Raw genomic sequence first — 18947 nt, forward strand, 5'->3', positions numbered from 1 at the left:
TATAATGATGTGGAGGAGACTGCTGAGTCCCAGGCTAATAGAATAGATGGCATTGAGGTACGTAGGGAAGAGGTGTTGGCAATTCTGGACAGGCTGAAAATAGATAAGTCCCCGGGACCTGATGGGATTTATCCTAGGATTCTCTGGGAGGCCAGGGAAGAGATTGCTGGACCTTTGGCTTTGATTTTTATGTCATCATTGGCTACAGGAATAGTGCCAGAGGACTGGAGGACAGCAAATGTGGTCCCTTTGTTCAAAAAGGGGAGCAGAGACATCCCTGGCAACTATAGACCGGTGAGCCTCACGTCTGTAGTGGGTAAAGTCTTGGAGGGGATTATAAGAGACAAGATTTATAATCATCTAGATAGGAATAATATGATCAGGGATAGTCAGCATGGCTTTGTGAAGGGTAGGTCATGCCTCACAAACCTTATTGAGTTCTTTGAGAAGGTGACTGAACAGGTAGATGAGGGTAGAGCAGTTGATGTGTTGTATATGGATTTCAGCAAAGCGTTTGATAAGGTCCCCCGCGGTAGGCCATTGCAGAAAATACGGAGGCTGGGGATTGAGGGTGATTTAGAGATGTGGATCAGAAATTGGCTAGCTGAAAGAAGACAGAGGGTGGTGGTTGATGGGAAATGTTCAGAATGGAGTACAGTCACAAGTGGAGTACCACAAGGATCTGTTCTGGGGCCGTTGCTGTTTGTCATTTTTATCAATGACCTAGAGGAAGGCGCAGAAGGGTGGGTGAGTAAATTTGCAGACGATACTAAAGTCGGTGGTGTTGTCGATAGTGTGGAAGGATGTAGCAGGTTACAGAGGGATATAGATTCGCTGCAGAGCTGGGCTGAGAGTTGGCAAATGTAGTTTAATGTAGACAAGTGTGAGGTGATTCACTTTGGAAGGAATAACAGGAATGCGGAATATTTGGCTAATGGTAAAGTTCTTGAAAGTGTGGATGAGCAGAGGGATCTAGGTGTCCATGTACATAGATCCCTGAAAGTTGCCACCCAGGTTGATAGGGTGGTGAAGAAGGCCTATGGAGTGTTGGCCTTTATTGGTAGAGGGATTGAGTTCCGGAGTCGGGAGGTCATGTTGCAGCTGTACAGAACTCTGATACGGCCGCATTTGGAGTATTGCGTACAGTTCTGGTCACCGCATTATAGGAAGGACGTGGAGGCTTTGGAGCGGGTGCAGAGGAGATTTACCAGAATGTTGCCTGGTATGGAGGGAAAATCTTATGAGGAAAGGCTGATGGACTTGAGGTTGTTTTCGTTGGAGAGAAGAAGGTTAAGAGGAGACTTAATAGAGGCATACAAAATGATCAGGGGGTTGCATAGGGTGGACAGTGAGAGCCTTCTCCCGCGGATGGAAATGGCTGGCACGAGGGGACATAACTTTAAACTGAGAGGTAATAGATATAGGACAGAGGTCAGAGGTAGGTTCTTTACGCAAAGAGTAGTGAGGCCGTGGAATGCCCTACCTGCTACAGTAGTGAACTCGCCAACATTGAGGGCATTTAAAAGTTTATTGGATAAACATATGGATGATAATGGCATAGTGGAGGTTAGATGGCTTTTGTTTCGGTGCAACATAGTGGGCCGAAGGGCCTGTACTGCGCTGTATTGTTCTATGTTCTATGTTCTATGTTTATTGGATAGGTAGGGAATGCATCAATTTACTGGGACAAGCGGTGGCGCAGTGGCGTGTTCACTCGACTAGTAATCGAGAAACACAGGACAATTTTCTGGAGTCATGGATTCCAATCATGCGACGAGAGCTGTTAGAAATTCAACTAAAATCTAAAATATTTAATGGAAATGTTAAAACACATCCCGTTCACTACTGGCCTATGACGCACTAAAATGGTCATTCATTTTCTCCTCATAATCTTTTAGTTTCCAGTTCAATCCCAATCCGTTTCAGTCTCGCTGCATTGATCGTGTTAGGAATCGTGATTATTCTGGGACTAGAGTTTATTCCGACCAAGAGAAAGCCAGTTCCTGCAGGTATGTTTGAAAACCTACCGGATAGATTGATCAATTCATGTTGGATATAATAGTAACATACCAATGCAAACTGCTACTCACAGAGTAAGTATTAAGTCTTCGTTATTGAATGCTGTCAATTTAAATAAGGCCGTATAGAGTCTGAAACAATCAGACAATATGTTCTCAGTCATTGTCAAAAAAGAGATGTGAAATACATATATTTGTTAAAGTATATGTACACTGAATGTATATATATAATTATAGTTCTGTGTTTACATGCATATACTTTCTTGTTATTGAGAAAACCAGTTGAAATTGCTACTCGTGACAGATATCTGAACATTTACACATCAGTCACATTTCCACTAAGTAGATATGTACGTAGTTCCCTTTAACATTTAACTACAATACCATCTGAAATTCGGCAGCTGCTGGATTTACATTTATTCAAAACACACTGTTGAACTCGGGATGAACATCTCACCTAAACCAGGAATATCAATATGGTAAGGTTAACTAAAATGATCACTATGTCTCAAATACAAAGAGTTACACCAAATTCAGCCAGCAACATGTAGCGATGGAATTCAACCGTGAATGGAAAAATATAGTTATTGAATTATATTGAATTATCCAGCAGAGGGCAGTAGAGCGGAGCTGCTGATTGGCTGTTGCGGGGGTAATTTGCATACTTCCGTGTGCTCACCCTTACTTGAAGGTAGTTTGTGGAGGAGTTGTTGTCAAGTGACACTTAAACCCGGAACACTTCTTCAGTGTTTCCGTCCGTACCCCCTCCTCTCACCAAAAAAAAACAACCGCTGTAAAGAACACGAGGAAGGCTCGAGGGCAGGTAGAAGTCGAAAGAAGTTGAACCGTGACGTCACAGCCTGCAGGTAAGGGACTGGCTAGTGACTGGTAAGTAGCTTTTCTTTTATTTTCCCTCAGGTGTTATCTTGTGGGGCGCAGAGGTTGCCGACTGAGTGCTTGCTGAGAAGGGGAGTGAATAACAGGTAAGATCTTTCTTTCTTTTTCTTTTTTTATCTAGAGGGGATGGCAGGGAACGTAGTGCAATGTTCCTTCTGCAGAATGTTTGAGGTGAGGGACGCCGTCAGTGCCCCTGCTGATTTCATCTGTGGGAAGTGCACCCGTCTCCAGCTCCTCAGAAACCGCGTTAGGGAACTGGAGCTGGAGCTGGATGAACTTCGGATCATTCGGGAGGCAGAGGTGGTCATAGATAGAAGCTTCAGGGATGTAGTTACTCCGAAAAATAAAGATAGATGGGTGACGGTGAAAGGGGCTGGGAGGAAGCAGTCAGTCTAGGGATCTCCTGTGCTCGTTCCCCTTAGTAACAAGTATATCGCTTTGGATACTGTTGGGGGTCGACGACTTACCAGGGGTAAGCCATGGGGTACAATTCTCTGGCTCAGAATCTGTCCCTGTTGCTCAGAAGGGAAGGGGGAGAGGAGTAGAGCATTAGTCATTGGAGACTCCATAGTTAGGGGGATTGATAGGAGATTCTGTGGGAACGAGAGAGACTCGCGGTTGGTGTGTTGCCTCCCAGGTGCCAGAGTGCGTGATGTCACGGATCGTGCTTTCGGGATCCTTAAGGGGGAGGGGGAGCAGCCCCAAGTCGTGGTCCACATAGGTACCAACGGCATAGGTAGGAAAAGGGATAGGGATGTAAGGCAGGAATTCAGGGAGCTAGGGTTGAAACTTAGATCTAGGACAAACAGAGTTATTATCTCTGGGTTGTTACCCGTGCCACGTGATAGCGAGACGAGGAACAGGGAGAGAGAGGAGTTCAACGTGTGGCTACAGGGATGGTGCAGGAGGAAGTGTTTCAGGCTTCTGGATAATTGGGGCTGATTCTGGGGTCGGTGGGATCTCTACAAAAGGGATGGTCAACGCCTGGATCAGAGGGATACCAATATCCTGGGGGGAGGGGCGGATTTGCTAATGCTCTTCGGGAGGGTTTAAACTAGTTCAGCAAAGGCTTGGGAACCTGAATTGTAGCTCCAGTATATAGGAGGTAGAGAGTAGTGAGGTCATGAGTAAGGTTTCAAAGTTCCAGGTGTGTACCGGCAGGCAGGAATGTGGTTTAAAGTGTGACTTCTGCAATGCCTGGAGCATCCGGAATTAGGTGGGTGAACCTGCGGCATGGGTTGGTACCTGGGATTTTGATAATGTGGCCATTTCGGAGACATGGATAGAGCAGGGACAGGAATGGCTGTTGCAGTTGCCGGGGTTTAGATATTTCAGTAAGCTCAGGGAAGGTGGTAAAAGAGGGGGAGGGTTGACATTGTTAGTCAAGGACAGTATTACGGTGGCAGAATGGAACTTTGATGATGACTCGTCCACTGAGGTAGTATGGGCTGAGGTTTGAAACGGGAAAGGAGAGGTCACCCTGTTAGGGGTTTTCTATAGGCCTCCGAAAAGTTCCAGAAATGTAGAGGAAAGGATTGCAAAGATGATTCTGGATAGGAGCGAAAGCAACAGGGTAGTTGTTATGGGGGACTTTAACTTTCCAAATATTGAATGGAAACGTCATAGTTCGAGTACTTTTGTTGGGTCTGTTTTGGTCCAATGTGTGCAGGAGTGTTCCTGACACAGTATGTAGATAGACCAAAGAGAGGCGAGGCAATATAGGATTTGGAAAAACTGTTTAGCACAGGGCTAAATCGCTGGCTTTGAAAGCAGACCAAGGCAGGCCAGCAGCACGGTTCGATTCAAGTAACAGCCTCCCCGAACAGGCGCCGGAATGTGGCGACTAGGTGCTTTTCACAGTAACTTCACTGGGGCTGTTTAGCACAGGTCTAAATCGCTGGCTTTGATAGCAGACCAAGGCAAGCCAGCAGCACGGTTCAATTGCCGTACGAGCCTCCCCGAACAGGCGCCGGAATGTGGCGACTAGGGGCTTTTCACAGTAACTTCATTTGAAGCCTGCTTGTGACAGTAAGCGATTTTCATTTCATTTCATTCATTTCATTTTAATTTGGAACTGGGTAATGAACCAGGACAGGTTTTAGATTTGGAGGTAGGTGAGCACTTTGGTAATAGTGACCACAATTCCATTACGTTTACTTTAGAGATGGAAAGGGATAGGTATATACCGCAGGGCAAGATTTATATCTGGGGGAAAGGCAATTCTGATGCGATGAGGCAAGACCTAGGATGCATCGGATGGAGAGGAAAACTGCAGGGGATGGACACAATGGAAATGTGGAGCTTGTTCAAGGAACAGCTACTGCGTGTCCTTGATAAGTATGTACCTGTCAAGCAGGGAGGAAGTAGTCGAGCAAGGGAACCGTGGTTTACGAAAGCAGTCGAAACACTTGTCAAGAGGAAGAAGGAGGCTTATGTAAAGATGAGACATGAAGGTTCAGTTAGGGCGCTCGAGAGTTACAAGATAGCTAGGAAGGACCTAAAGAGAGAGCTAAGAAGAGCCAGGAGGTGACATGAGAAGTCTTTGGCAGGTAGGGTCAAGAATAACCCTAAAGCTTTCTATAGATATGTCAGGAATAAACGAATGACTAGGGTAAGAGCAGGGCCAGTCAAGGACAGTAGTGGCAAGTTGTGCTTGGAGTCCGAGGAGATAGGAGAGGTGCTAAATGAATATTTTTCGTCAGTATTCACACAGGTAAAAGACAATGTTGTCGAGGAGAATACCGAGATTCAGGCTACTAGACTAGAAGGGCTTGAGGTTCATATGGAGTAGGTGTTAGCAATTTCGGAATGTGTGAAAATAGATACGTCCCCTGGGCCGGATGAGATTTAGCCTAGGATTCTCTCCGAAGCTAGGGAGGAAATTGCTGAGCCTTTGGCTTTGATCTTGAAGTCATCTTTGTCTACATGAATAGTGCCAGAAGACTGGAGGATAGCAAATGTTGTCCCGTTGTTCAAGAAGGGGAGTAGAGACAACCCCGGTAACTATAGACCAGTGAGACTTACTTCTGTTGTGGGCAACATATTGGAACTTTATAAGAGATGGGATGTATAATCATCTGGAAAGGAATAATTTGAGTAGAGATAGTCAACACAGTTTTGTGAAGGGTAGGTCGTGCCTCACAAACGTTATTGAGTTCTTTGAGAAGGTGACCATCAGGTGGATGAGGGTAAAGCAGTTGATGTGGTGTCTATGGATTTCAGAAAAGCGTTTGATAAGGTTCCCTACAGTAGGCGACTGCAGAAAATACGGAGGCATGGGATTCAGGGCGATTTAGCAGTTTGGATCAGAAATTGGCTCGCTGGAAAAAGACAAAGGTGGTGGTTGATGGGAAATGTTCAGACTTGAGTCCAGTTACTAGTGGTGTACCACAAGGATCTGTTTTGGGGCCACTGCTGTTTGTCATTTTTATAAATGATCTGGAGGAGGGCGTAGAAGGATGGGTGAGTAAATTTGCAGATGATAACTAAAGTCGGTGGAGTTGTGGACAGTGCGGAAGGATGTTACACGTTACAGTGGGACTTAGATGAGCTGCAGCGCTGGGCTGAGAGGTGGCAAATGGAGTTTAATGCAGAAAAGTGTGAGGTGATTCATTTTGGAAGGATTAACAGGAAGACAGAGTACTGGGCTAATGGTAAGTTTCTTGGCAGTGTGGATGAGCAGAGAGATCTCGGTGTCCTTGTACATAGATCCCTGAAAGTTGCCACCCAGTTTGAGAGGGTTGTTAAGAAGGCTTACGGTGTGTTAGCTTTTATTGGTAGAGGGATTGAGTTTCGGAGACATGAGGTCATGTTGCAGCTGTAGAAAACTCTGGTGCGGCCGGATTTGGAGTATTGCATACAATTCTGGTCGCCGCATTATAAGAAGGATGTGGAAGCATTGGAAAGGGTCAGAGGAGATTTACCAGAATGTTGCCTTGTCTGGAGGAAAGATCTATGAGGAAAGGCTGAGGGACTTGAGGCTGTTTTCGTTAGAGAGAAGAATGTTAAGAGGTGACTTAATTGAGGCACACTAGATGTTCAGAGGATTGGATAGGGTGGACAGTGAGTCTTTTTCCTCGGTTTGTGATGTCTAGCACGAGGTGACATAGCTTTAAATTGAGGGGAGATAGATATAAGACAGATGTCAGAGGTATGTTCTTTACTCAGAGAGTAGTAAGGGCGTGTAATGCCCTGCCTGCAACAGTAGTGGACTCGCCAACACTAAGGGCATTCAAATGGTGACTGGATAGTCATCTGGACGATAATGGATTAGTGTCGATGGGCTTTAGAGTGATTTCACAGGTCGGTGCAACATCGAGGGCCGAAGGGCCTGTATTGCGCTGTAATGTTCAATGTTCCATGTTCTATAAAGTGAAGGAGGGTTATCAATTTTACGCACGAGAGTTTCCACATAAATTCAGAGGCAGGTAAGTTGATTGTAGAAATTTCTTGCTGTGGTCTATAATTGTTTAGTTGGTTAGTTAATATATGTTGCTTCCAGATGCAGTAAAATTACGATATTGACAGGGATGAAATTGTAGAATGTACTCTCAAAACGCGCTCTCGAGGCGACAACCGAGACGACGGCAATCATATTATAATTAAAAAGGAACTGAACAGGTGAGAAATTGCCACAGCTAATCGTCACACAGGGTTCTTGCTGAAAGACATGGAAGCAGACGATTGTTTTTCACAATGGCGGTATTGCGCATCGGGAAGATTGTTGACCATTATTGTGTGCCTGTATAGGTTATTACGACGGGATGATATCAGAGATGTATTACTCACGATTATTCACCTTGTATTTGACAGGTGACGATGCTGATGCATTTTATTGTGAAACAACAATGTGAAGCGACAATGAAGAGATCACAATGTGAAAAAACTCTATTAAAGATGTCACACAAATCTGGGACTTTTAACCATAGTTAAGTTTGTTATTGCTCAAAAATGCAGCAAAGGATGTAATTCAGGTTCGCCAATTACCAGTACGATGTCTCTGACTGATATATCTCCGCATGTGTGTTTACGTTTCAATGGGTCAGTGTGGGCGAAAATGTGTGCGTTTATTTGTGTATATGTGTGCAACTTTATGTGCATACGAACGAATTTAAATATAATATAATTATAACGGAATTACATATATGAGGTAAACAATTAACTTCCAATAGAAAATGTTGAAATGAAAAAATAAATATACAAATAAACAACATACATTTTTTTAAAAATTCAGTTCAATGTATTTTTGTTTTAGATCTTTTGTCCTGAAACACATTTAACCACTTCAGCAGACTGCTGAAGCTGATCCCTGGGGATATTTTCCATCATGGCACTTCTGATAAGGTTAGAATCCTCTTCAAGTGCATTGAAATGCATTCAAGAATCCTGTGCATTGTATGGCACATCGGAAAATTAGCAAAGAAATATTAACGAAACATCAGGTTCTGGGGCAACGTTTAGAGGATATGTGCGGGGGAATTATTTCAGAGGGCAGTTGACGCCTGAAACTCGCTGCTGGCGGACGCGGTGGAAGAAGGTACGGTAGTGACGTTTAAAGGGTGTTGACAAATACAGAATTGGATGCGAATTGAGGGATACGGACCCTGACAGATGAGAAGGTTTTCGGTTAGAATGCAAGAATGCTCGGCGCAAGCTTGCAGGGCCGATGGGTCTGTTCCTGTGCTGTATTTTTCTTTCTTTTTTGTTCCATGTACAAGGGAAACAATATATTTGGACATGACATCTTAAAATGAATGGCCAAATAAACAAAGAAAGAACACAAGCAACATAGCATAATCAGGTAAATGGAAATTAAATGTTTTGCCCTCGTGTCCTGAAACACAAGTTCTACAAAAAGCTGAAGATTGTGACTTTGGGGACATTTTCCATGAAGGAAAGGAGACAATATCTCCAAGGAAACAGCATTTCCCACACCTCAGAAAGTTCGCAAAGCGTTATCGGAGACATCATTGTGTGTCAGAACAAAGAACAAAGAACAAAGTAACGGACAGCACAGGGACAGGAACTCCGGCCCTCCAAGCCTCTGCCGTCCATGCTGCCCGTCTAAACTAAACAATTCTACACTTCCGGGGTCCGAATCCCTCTATTCGTCGTTCCAGTGAGAACGAGCCGAGTTTATTCAACCTCTCCTCATAGCGAATGCCCTCCATACCAGGAAACATCCTGGTAAGTCGCTTTTGCACCCTCTATACAGCCTCCTCTGGTAGCGTGGCAACCAGAATTGAAAACTATACTCCAGGTGTGGGCTAATTAAGGTTCTATACAGCTGCAACATGACTTGCCAATTCTTATATTCAATGTCCCGGCCAATGAAGGCAAGCATGCCGTATGCCTTCTTGACTACCTCCTCCACCCGTGTTTCCCCTTTCAGTGACCTGTGGACCTGTACACATAGATCTCTCTGACTTTCAATACTCTTGAGGGTTCTACCATTCACTGTATATTCCCAACCTGCATTGGACCTTCCAAAATGCATTACCTCACATTTGTCCAGATTAAACTGCATCTGCCATCTCTCCGCCCAAGTCGCCAAACAATCTAAATCCTGCTGAATCCTCTGACAGTCCTCATCGCTATCCGCAATTCCACCAACCTTTGTGTCGTCTGTAAACTTACTAATCAGGCCAGTTACATTTTCCACGAAATCATTTACATATACTAAGAACAGCAAAGGTCCCAGCACTTATCCCTGCGGAACAACACTAGTCACAGCCTTCCAATCAGAAAAGCACCCTTCCATTGGTATCCTCTGCCTTCTATGACCTGACCAGTTCTGTACCAATCAAACTTTAATTTGACACAACAAAAGTTACCAGACAGAACACTCATGATTCCATTCTTAGCGTTTACTGCATGAACGTTATGTCCTATTTTAAGTGAAAGCATACGACTAGTTTTAAAGAATGTCACAGGGCAAGTTATATTTTATTGCAAATTCATATAGTAATGTCACAGGTAGAAAAAATCGGAAAGCCCTTCGGCACTCATGGGGATTGAAGAATAATCATCTACAATTGAAATTTCAAAAAATACACCTTGAATGAGTCAATGACATAAGCATTAATAGTGTAAAAGAAAATAAATAAAAAATGAAAAGATTCAAAATACCGTCTTAATAAGTTGGAACATTCTGGAGCAGCAATTCTAATCTACATTTGGAGAGGCTACGTTTGATCCGTCATAGCCACCATGGTTTTCTCAGAGGGATGTCGAGCCTAAGGAATGTGATTGCATTCTCGAGGAGTTGATCAGATGTAAAGGTTAGGGTAGTGAACATAAGAACATAAGAACTAGGAGCAGGAGTAGGCCATCTGGCCCCTCGAGCCTGCTCCGCCATTCAATGAGATCATGGCTGATCTATTGTGGACTCAGCTCCACTTTCCGGCCCGAACACCATAACCCTTAATCCCTTGATTCTTCAAAAAACTATCTATATCTTAAAAACATTTAATGAAGGAGTCTCTACTGCTTCACTGGGCAAGGAATTCCATAGATTCACAACCGTTTGGGTGAAGAAGTTCCTCCTAAACTCAGTCCTAAATCTACTTCCCCTTATTTTGAGGCTATGCCCCCCCCCTAGTTCTGCATTCACCCGCCAGTGGAAACAACCTGCCCGCATCTATCCTATCGATTCCCTTCATAATCTAATATGTTTCTATAAGATCCCCCCCCCCTCATCCTTCTGAATTCCAACGAGTACAGTCCCAGTCTACTCAAGCTCTCCTCGTAATCCAACCCCTTCAGCTCTGGGATTAACCTAGTGAATCTCCTCTGCACACCATCCAGTGCCAGTACGTCCTTTCTCAAGTAAGGAGACCATAACTGAACACAATACTCCAGGTGTGGCCTCACTAACAACTTATACAATTGCAGCATAACCTCCCTAGTCTTAAACTCCATCCCTCTAGCAATGAAGGACAAAATTCAATTTACCTTCTTAATCACCTGTTGCACCTGAAAACCAACATTCTGCGACTCATGCACGAGCACACCCAGGTCTCTCTGCACAGCAGCATGTTTTAATATTTTATCATTTAAATAATAATCCCTTTTGCCGTTATTCTTACCAAAATGGATAACCACACATTTGTCAACATTGTATTCCATCTGCCAGACCCTAGCCCATTCACTTAGCCTGTCCAAATCCCTCTGCAGACTTCCAGTATCCTCTGCACTTTTTGCTTAACCCTTATCTTCGTGTCGTCTGCAAGCTTGGACACATTGCCCTTGGTCCCCAACTCCAAATCATCTATGTAAATTGTGAACAGTTGTGGGCCCAACACTGATCCCTGAGGGACACCACTAGCTATTGATTGCCAACCAGAGAAACACCAATTAATCCCCACTCTTTGCTTTCTATTAATTAACCAATCCTCTATCCATGCTCCTACTTTCCCCTTAATGCCATGCATCTTTATCTTATGCAACAACCTTTTGTGTGGCACCTTGTCAAAGGCTTTCTGGAAATCCAGATATACCACATCCATTGGCTCCCCGTTATCTACCGCACTGTTAATGTCCTCAAAAAATTTCACTAAATTAGTTAGGCACGAACTGCCATTTATGAACCCATGCTGCGTCTGTCCAATGGGACAATTTCCATCCAGATGCCTCGCTATTTCTTCCTTGATGATAGATTCCAGCATCTTCCCTACTACCGAAGTTAAGCTCACTGGCCTATAATTACCCACTTTCTGTCTACCTCCTTTTTCAAACAGTGGTGTCACGTTTGCTAATTTCCAATCCGCCGGGACCACCCCAGTGTCTAGTGAATTTTGGTAAATAATCACTAGTGCATTTGCAATTTCCCTTTATTTTTGAAATGTTTGCATGATAGTAAAAACGTTTTGTTATATTGACACAATGTTATTGTTGCCTTGTTGTTGTTGATATGTTAAAGTGGAGTGAGCAGGTAGGGTGGGTGGATGGGCAGTGAATGGGAGGCGGAGGTTAAACACCAGTCCTGGAGTGAGCAGGTAGGGTGGGTGGGTGGGCAGTGAATGGGAGGGGGGAGATGAAGCACCAGTCCTGGAGTGTGCAGGTAGGGTGGGTGGGTGAGCAGTCAATGGGAGGCGGAGGTTAAACACCAGTCCTGGAGTGAGCAGGTAGGGTGGTGGGTGGGCAGTGAATGGGAGACGGAGGTTAAACAGCAGTCCTGGAGTGAGCAGGTAGAGTTGGTGAGTTGGGAAGTGACTGGGAGGCGGAGGTTAAGCAGCAATCCTGGAGTGGACAGGTAGTTGAGTGAGTTGGACAGTAAATCGGAGGGGGGAAGGATTAACACCAATACTAGAGTAAGCAGGTAGAGCGGGTGAGCTGGACAGTAAATGGGAGGGGGAGGGTAAATACCAATCATGAAGTGCAGGTAGAATCGGTGAGTTGGACAGTGATTGGGAGGGGGGTTCATTAGTGTCTGTGCCTTTATTCCCAATGAGGCAGTCGGAGTTGGTGATTAAACAAAAGAGGAAGAGACACAGGCCCTGAGAGTGAGTCTCCAGTCAGTACTCACTGCCAATCCTCTGGTGTACTTACCTCCCTACACTCGCCACTCGCTTCCTCCATTCCCCAGTACCTCCCTCCATTCCCCTCCATCCAGTCCCCCATCCACAGTGTGATTTGATGTGTTTTCAACAATTAAATTGGTCCATTGTTTGGACGTCTATATAAAATGGATTTTATAAAACTGAGATTGTGACTATCGAAGTGGGAGTATTCTTGGTATCTTGCTGTGTCTTTATATTTCAATAATGTTTTGCTTTCATCAATTTCCAGGTTGCTCTTTCTCTCCCCAAGGAGAGGTGATTTTGACGCTCGGACGACGCAAAGAGAATCTTTACTCAACGAGAAATCCCCATACAAGAGCTGAGAGAAAAATATTAAAAAAATTTTTAAAAACAATTTATTAGGGCATTGGTAGTTTATATCATAGTAACGATAACATCACAATAAATATGGTATATAAATCAATTTCAACCCTGTCACGTCAATGTGTCTTTGTCTCATGGGAGTGTCCCTTTAAGAAATGTTTTTGTCCTATCACATGGCTTCAGCGATGTCATTGTGTGGGTGGAGCTGGGCTGTGGCTCTGAGTTTTACTTTCGCTTTGAGTTTGAACTGGTTTCGTACTGCAGAGGTTGAAAGAAGTGTATCTCTATCTTCATTTTAAAAGCTGATTTGATTCTGAACTTCCGGTGAGGTTCTGTACTTCTGGTGGCGCTCGCGAGCGGGGTGGCTGCGTCGAGAAGAGGCTCTCGCCGGTCCGCGATGTTTCGGACTTTTTCGGCGGTTTCCCCGTTGTTCTTTCTTTCCGAGTTCCTTCGGCCTTTGGGGCCTGAGGGACTGAGGGATCAAAGCAAAGTGGGAGGAAGAGTTGGGAGACGATATGGAGGAGGGGTTCTGGTGTGAGGTGCTCCGGCGAGTGAACGCCTCCACCTCGTGCGCGAGGTTGGGGCTGATACAGCTGAAGGTGAAGACTGCACCTCACGAAGGCGAGGATGCGCCGATTCTTTGAACGAGCAGACGTTGTGTGTGAGCGTTGCGGGGTCGGGCCGCTAATCACGTTCATATGTTTTGGCCCTGTCCAAAGCTAGAGGATTACTGGACGGAGATTTTTAGGGTAATTTCTGAAGTGGTGCACGTGAAACTGGACCCGGGCCCTCGGTGGGCCATATTCGGGGTATCAGACCAGCCAGGGTTGGAAACGGGAGACGAGGCAGATGTTGTCACCTTCGCCTCGTGAATCGCCCGGAGGCGGATTCTGTTGGGTTGGAGAGAAACCTCGCCACCCTGTGCCCTGTGGCGGGGGGACCTGTTGGAATTCTTCACTCATGAGAAGGTTAAGTTTGAACTGAGGGGAAAGATGGAGGAATTCTACAATTCATGGGCATTGTACTTCATGAACTTTCAAGAACTGGATAACATCGGACATTAGCTGGGGTGGGTGGATGGGAGGTTTGGGGGTGGGAGTGGGGTGGGGGGGGGGGCTGTGTGTGTTAATGGCGACTATGTGTGATTCCTGATTCCTTTTTGTCATTTGTTTCTGTGAACATGCGGGCTACTGTTTGGGGTTTGATGGGAGGTTGGGATCGTTTTTATTGATATGCGGATTGACATATTTGTTACGGATTATTGTTTATTGTTGGTGGGTGTAAATTTGGGAGAAAATTTGAAAAAGAAGGAGAATAAAAAATATATATTTTTTTTAAATTAAAAGCTGTTTTGAGATTACTTGATAACTTAAAAGAGCTAAATGATTTGTGGAAGTAATTCAAACCTGCTGTTTTGGAAAGGAAACAAGAGCATCCATACCAAGTCGTAAAGATTGTAAGAATGCCATGTGCTGGGCCGCAACTTTGAAAAGGGGGTTTGGGTTTATGGGATTTGTTATTAAATTGGAACAGTTAAGAGGGAATTCATTAAGGGTTAGGAATAGATTTCTGTAGGGATATTTATGTTTGTAGTTGATAAAAATTCTTGCATGTGTGTGGTTATACAAATGTTAACTAAGTTTGTAGAATACAGCTTGTTTTTTGTTGAAAAGCGAGACCTCTGCTGAATAAAACCTGAAAGGCAGGCACTTGTGGTCAAAGTAACCAAAATCAATCAACACTTTTAGGTTGCGTGAACTCCATGATATACTTTGGAGTTTTCTAAACCCTGGCCCATAACATTTGTCCTTCATTATTACACCCCCAGAATACACTTGAGGTATGGTTACTCAAGTGTTGGGGTCTATTTTGGAGGGAGTGGGGGGGGGGGGGTCAGGCGTCTCAGTGTCTCTGGGGGGAGTTGGAGACTCGTGGGATTTTCACTCCAAGAATTGGGTGAGGCATTCCAGTGAACAAGGTGGAGTGTGGGAGCAGGAGGGAACGCAGGTTCAGGATGGGTTTGGTGTGTTTAATAAATTAAATACTGGGGCACACAGGAGGCATTTGCACCGTCATTTTATTTTAATCTGTCTCCATGTGGGTCAGGGTTTAGTAAGGGGGAGAAGCCCACACTATCCATATAGCTCTCTATCCATATAGCAATAACATGAAAAATACTAAATTGATCTGTGGTTATATGGTTGGGGGGGGGTCAATTTGGTGGGGGAAAATATTTTTTTGGGGGAAATATTTTTGGGGGATATTTTGGGGGCGATATTTGGGTAGGAAATATTTTGGCGGAATATAATTGAGGGGGTAATAAAATTTGGGGGTGAATACATTTTGGGGAAATAAGCAGCTAGGGGGAAACCCAGCACAGGGGGGGTTGGACAGAAGCCAGTAGAGGGGGAGGGTCAGAACCCAGCAGAGGGGGCGGGGCATAACCCAGCAGAGAGGGAGGGGCAGACCCCAGCAAAGGAGGGGAGCAGAACCCAGCAGAGGTGGAGGGGAAGAACGCAGCAGAGTAGGGAGGGACAGAACCCAGCAGAGGTGGAGGGGCAGAAGCAAGCAGAGGGGGGAGCAAAACACAGCAGACGGAGGGACAGAACCCAGCAGAGAAGGGGAGCAGAAACCAGTAGATGGGGAGGGGCAGAACCCAGCAGAGGTGGAGGGGCAGAAACCAGCAGAGGGGGAGGCAAAACAGCAGGTGGGGCAGGACCCAGCAGAGTGAGGGGGGAGCAAAACAGAGAAAAGGAGTGGGGAGGGGGTCACAGCAGGGGTAGCAGATCACAGCAGAGGGGGTGCAGAACTCAGCAGAGGGGGGCAGAACTCAGCAGAGGGGGTGGCAGAACCCAGCAGAAGGAGGGGCAGAACCCAGCAGAGGTGGTGGCAGAAACCAGCAGAAGGAGGGCAGAACCCAGCAGAGGGGAGCAGAACCGAGCAGGAGGAGTGGCAGAACCCAGCAGAGAGAAGGGCAGAACGCGGCAGAGGGGGTGGCATAACCCAGCAGACGGAGGCGCAGAACCCAGCAGAGGGGGGGGGGCAGAACCCAGCAGAAGGGGGGAGAGCCCAGCAGAGGGGCATAACACAGCAGAAGGGGGCAGAACTCAGCAGAGGGGGGGGGGCAGAACCCAGTAGATGGAGGAGGAGAACCCAGCATAAGGGGGGAGAACTAAGCAGAGGGAGGCCACAACCCAGCAGAGGAGGGAGAGGGGGGCAGAACCCAGCAGAGGGGGGCAGAACCCAGTAGATGGAGGGGGAGAACACAGCAGAAGAGGGGAGAACCAAGCAGAGGGGGGGGGGCAGAACCCAGCAGAGGGGGGTGGCAGAACCCAGCAGAGGGGGGCAGAACCCAGTAGATGGAAGGGAGAACCCAGCAGAGGGGGGGGGGGCAGAACCCAGCAGAGTGGGTGGGGGGGGGCAGAAACAAGAAGGGGGGGCAGAACACAGCAGGGGGGGCAGAACCCAGTAGATGGAAGTGGGAAATCCAGCAGTGGGGTGGGCAGATCTCAGCAGATGGAGGGGTCGAGCAAAACCCAGCAGAGTGAGGGGGACAGATCCCAGCAGAGAGGTTGGGGGTTAGAACCCATCAGAGCGTTTACTCTATCTGGGCTTCTCAGTATTCTGTAAGTCTCAATTAGTTTTCACCTCATCATCCTCAACTCCAACGAGCCCATACCCAGAAACCTCGACCGCTCCCCGTATGACAAATCCTTCATTCCGTGAATCATTCTTGTGCACCTCCTCATGACCCTCTCCAGTGCACGCATATCTTCCTTTGATATGGATGCCACAACTGCTCACAATATTCCAAATGGGGTCTGAAATTAATCCCACTGCCCCTGCTCTCCCGATAGCACTCTATGAATGACCAAACTAATCGGTCTTCCACACTCTCTCACCGTAGCCCTGGATCAATCTCCAAGCCAATCCATCAGGACCTCTTGTCCCAGTAATCCTGCATCAAGGCCAATCTAATCACACAGAGCCGCATTCCAGCCGCAAGCCCAAACTAAGGCACACACACCCAGCTGACCGGGCATTGGGGAGTCACACACACACACACAGATGATCGGCCATGGGGAAAGCACACACACCAGCTGGTCGGCCATTGGGGGGGGAGTCACAAACTCCCACCTGATCGACCATGGGGGTGGCACACACACCAGCTGATCGGATGTGGGTGAGGCACATACACCCAGCTGGGTGAAGCACACATACACAGCTGATCGGATGTGGGTGAGGCACATACACCCAGCTGGTCGACCATGGGGGAAGCACACTTACACAGCTGATCTGCCGGAGGGGTGCACACACCCATACCCAACTGATCGGCCGTGGGCGAATCACACGTACACCCAACTGTTCCACCATGGGGGTTGTCACACACACACACAGCTCATCGGCCATGGGGGAGGCATACATACCCAGCTGATCAGCCATGATAGGAATCCCACACATCCTGCTGAATGGTCATGTGGGAATCATGCAGCCCCAGCTGATCACCCATGTGGGAATCATTCAGAACCAGCTGATCTGTCGTCTAGGAATCACAGACCAGCTGATGGGCCTTAGGAGAATCACACACACCTATCTGATCACCAATGGGGGAATTATTCATGCCCAACTTGTGCCTGACGCCGTTCCTATTCTTCCTCCTCCCAGCCGCCAGGCGCCGCTACAGATCCCCATGCGGAGGCTGCTGCTCGTCCCGGTGTCACTTCCTGGCCCAGCACCCCCGGCCCAGCCGCTCAAACACACAAAACGTAAGATGGCCGCCGACCACCTCCAAAGGTAACACAAGGTGGCATTAGGATGAGTTCAGGGCGAGGCTGGCTGGTGATGGGCAGTTTCACCGGCACTGGCAGGAGAGAGATGCCGTGTGGGTGGGCTTTCCTCTCATGATTTAATTAATTGAAGTATTGGACCAAAGGGAAATTTCAGCACATTCTTCAACTGCTGTCTGAATTGAGTCTGTGTCACGGCGTAAATCGCAGTGTTTGTGCAGCAACTCAAGAGCTGCAACATGAAGCCCAATTCCATAACATAATAATCTAACCATACAGAGTAATTCCCCAGATACCACATTCGGCTCCACATAGAATAAACCATTAACATTGACCATAACAGGATGAAATTGGCCGAGATAATAAAAAGCAAAATGATGGATTTCCTCCGACTCTCCATCTCTGGGTCTCTGGGACTGTCCCCACTGCTGTGAGCCCGGAGTCTCCTGCGGGCCCTGCTGCTCAGGACAATGTGTCTAACGGTGAAAACATTGAGGAGCAGAATCAGGGCGAATGGCACACACGGGGTTAGAATGTGGTGGAGGAACTCGATTGTTACCCAGACAGGAGAAAACTTAACATCATCTGTGAGAGCACAAAATCCGGGGTCGTTCTTCAGCCAATACCGACCTGTGAACATAAAATACCAGAAAATGTTCTTCAAACAGCTCAGCACAGTCACTGTTCCCAGAACCACAGCCGCCGTTTTCTCGCTGCAATATTTACTTTTCAGCTTTGAGCAACAAATGGCCACAAATCGATCAAAGGTGAAAGCGACGGTGAACCAGACAGAACAGTCAGTGGCTGCATAAAGCAGGACGGCGTGGATATTACACACGGGGATGGACCGCAGGAAATTAAACTGTTCATCAAAGACAATGGGAATGTGTCTCAATATCAGGTCGAAAATAACGACCAGTAGATCCCCCACTGCCATCGCCACCAGGTAACAAGTGACACATTTGGAAAGTCCACAGTTTTTCCTCTTCATGATCACAATTGTGATGATGTTCACTGAGAGGAAAGGAAATAAACAATGAAATGATACATCAGGCCAAGGAAGACATTACCAGTGTGATTGAGGTGGTGTTAATAAAATAAAACAAATACACACACTCACAGACACAGAGACACGAACACACACACTCACATTCCCAGAGAGACACAAATACACACTCTCACAGGCACGAATAAACAAACACAAAGACACAGAGACACTAACACAAACACTCACATTCCCAGAGAGACACAAATACACACACTCACAGACACGAATAAACAAACACACAGACACAGATACACTAACACGCACACTCACAGACACACACAAAGACACAAATGCCCACACTGACAGACACAGT

General features: G+C 46.4%; 1 protein-coding gene and 1 long non-coding RNA gene across 3 annotated transcripts in view; both read left to right on the forward strand.

The window, feature by feature from the left end:
- The window catches only part of LOC140399602 (leukocyte immunoglobulin-like receptor subfamily B member 2), a 49145-nt gene extending 41239 nt beyond the window's left edge, over window positions 1–7906 (forward strand). The window contains exons 4-5 of one of the 2 annotated variants that reach the window (XM_072489131.1): window positions 1899–2009; window positions 7728–7906. In XM_072489131.1, the coding sequence (XP_072345232.1) occupies window positions 1899–2009; window positions 7728–7768 (152 nt within the window). In that variant the 3' untranslated portion in view covers window positions 7769–7906. The remainder of the gene's footprint in view (window positions 1–1898; window positions 2010–7727) is intronic. The other variant, XM_072489132.1, reaches the window with a different exon arrangement.
- LOC140399605 (uncharacterized) overlaps window positions 1–18947 on the forward strand; it is a 1122925-nt gene that overhangs the window by 729283 nt on the left and 374695 nt on the right. The gene's annotated exons all lie outside the window — the stretch shown is intronic.

The sequence above is a fragment of the Scyliorhinus torazame genome, chromosome 23 (assembly GCF_047496885.1).
Source record: "Scyliorhinus torazame isolate Kashiwa2021f chromosome 23, sScyTor2.1, whole genome shotgun sequence".
NCBI lineage: Eukaryota > Metazoa > Chordata > Chondrichthyes > Carcharhiniformes > Scyliorhinidae > Scyliorhinus > Scyliorhinus torazame.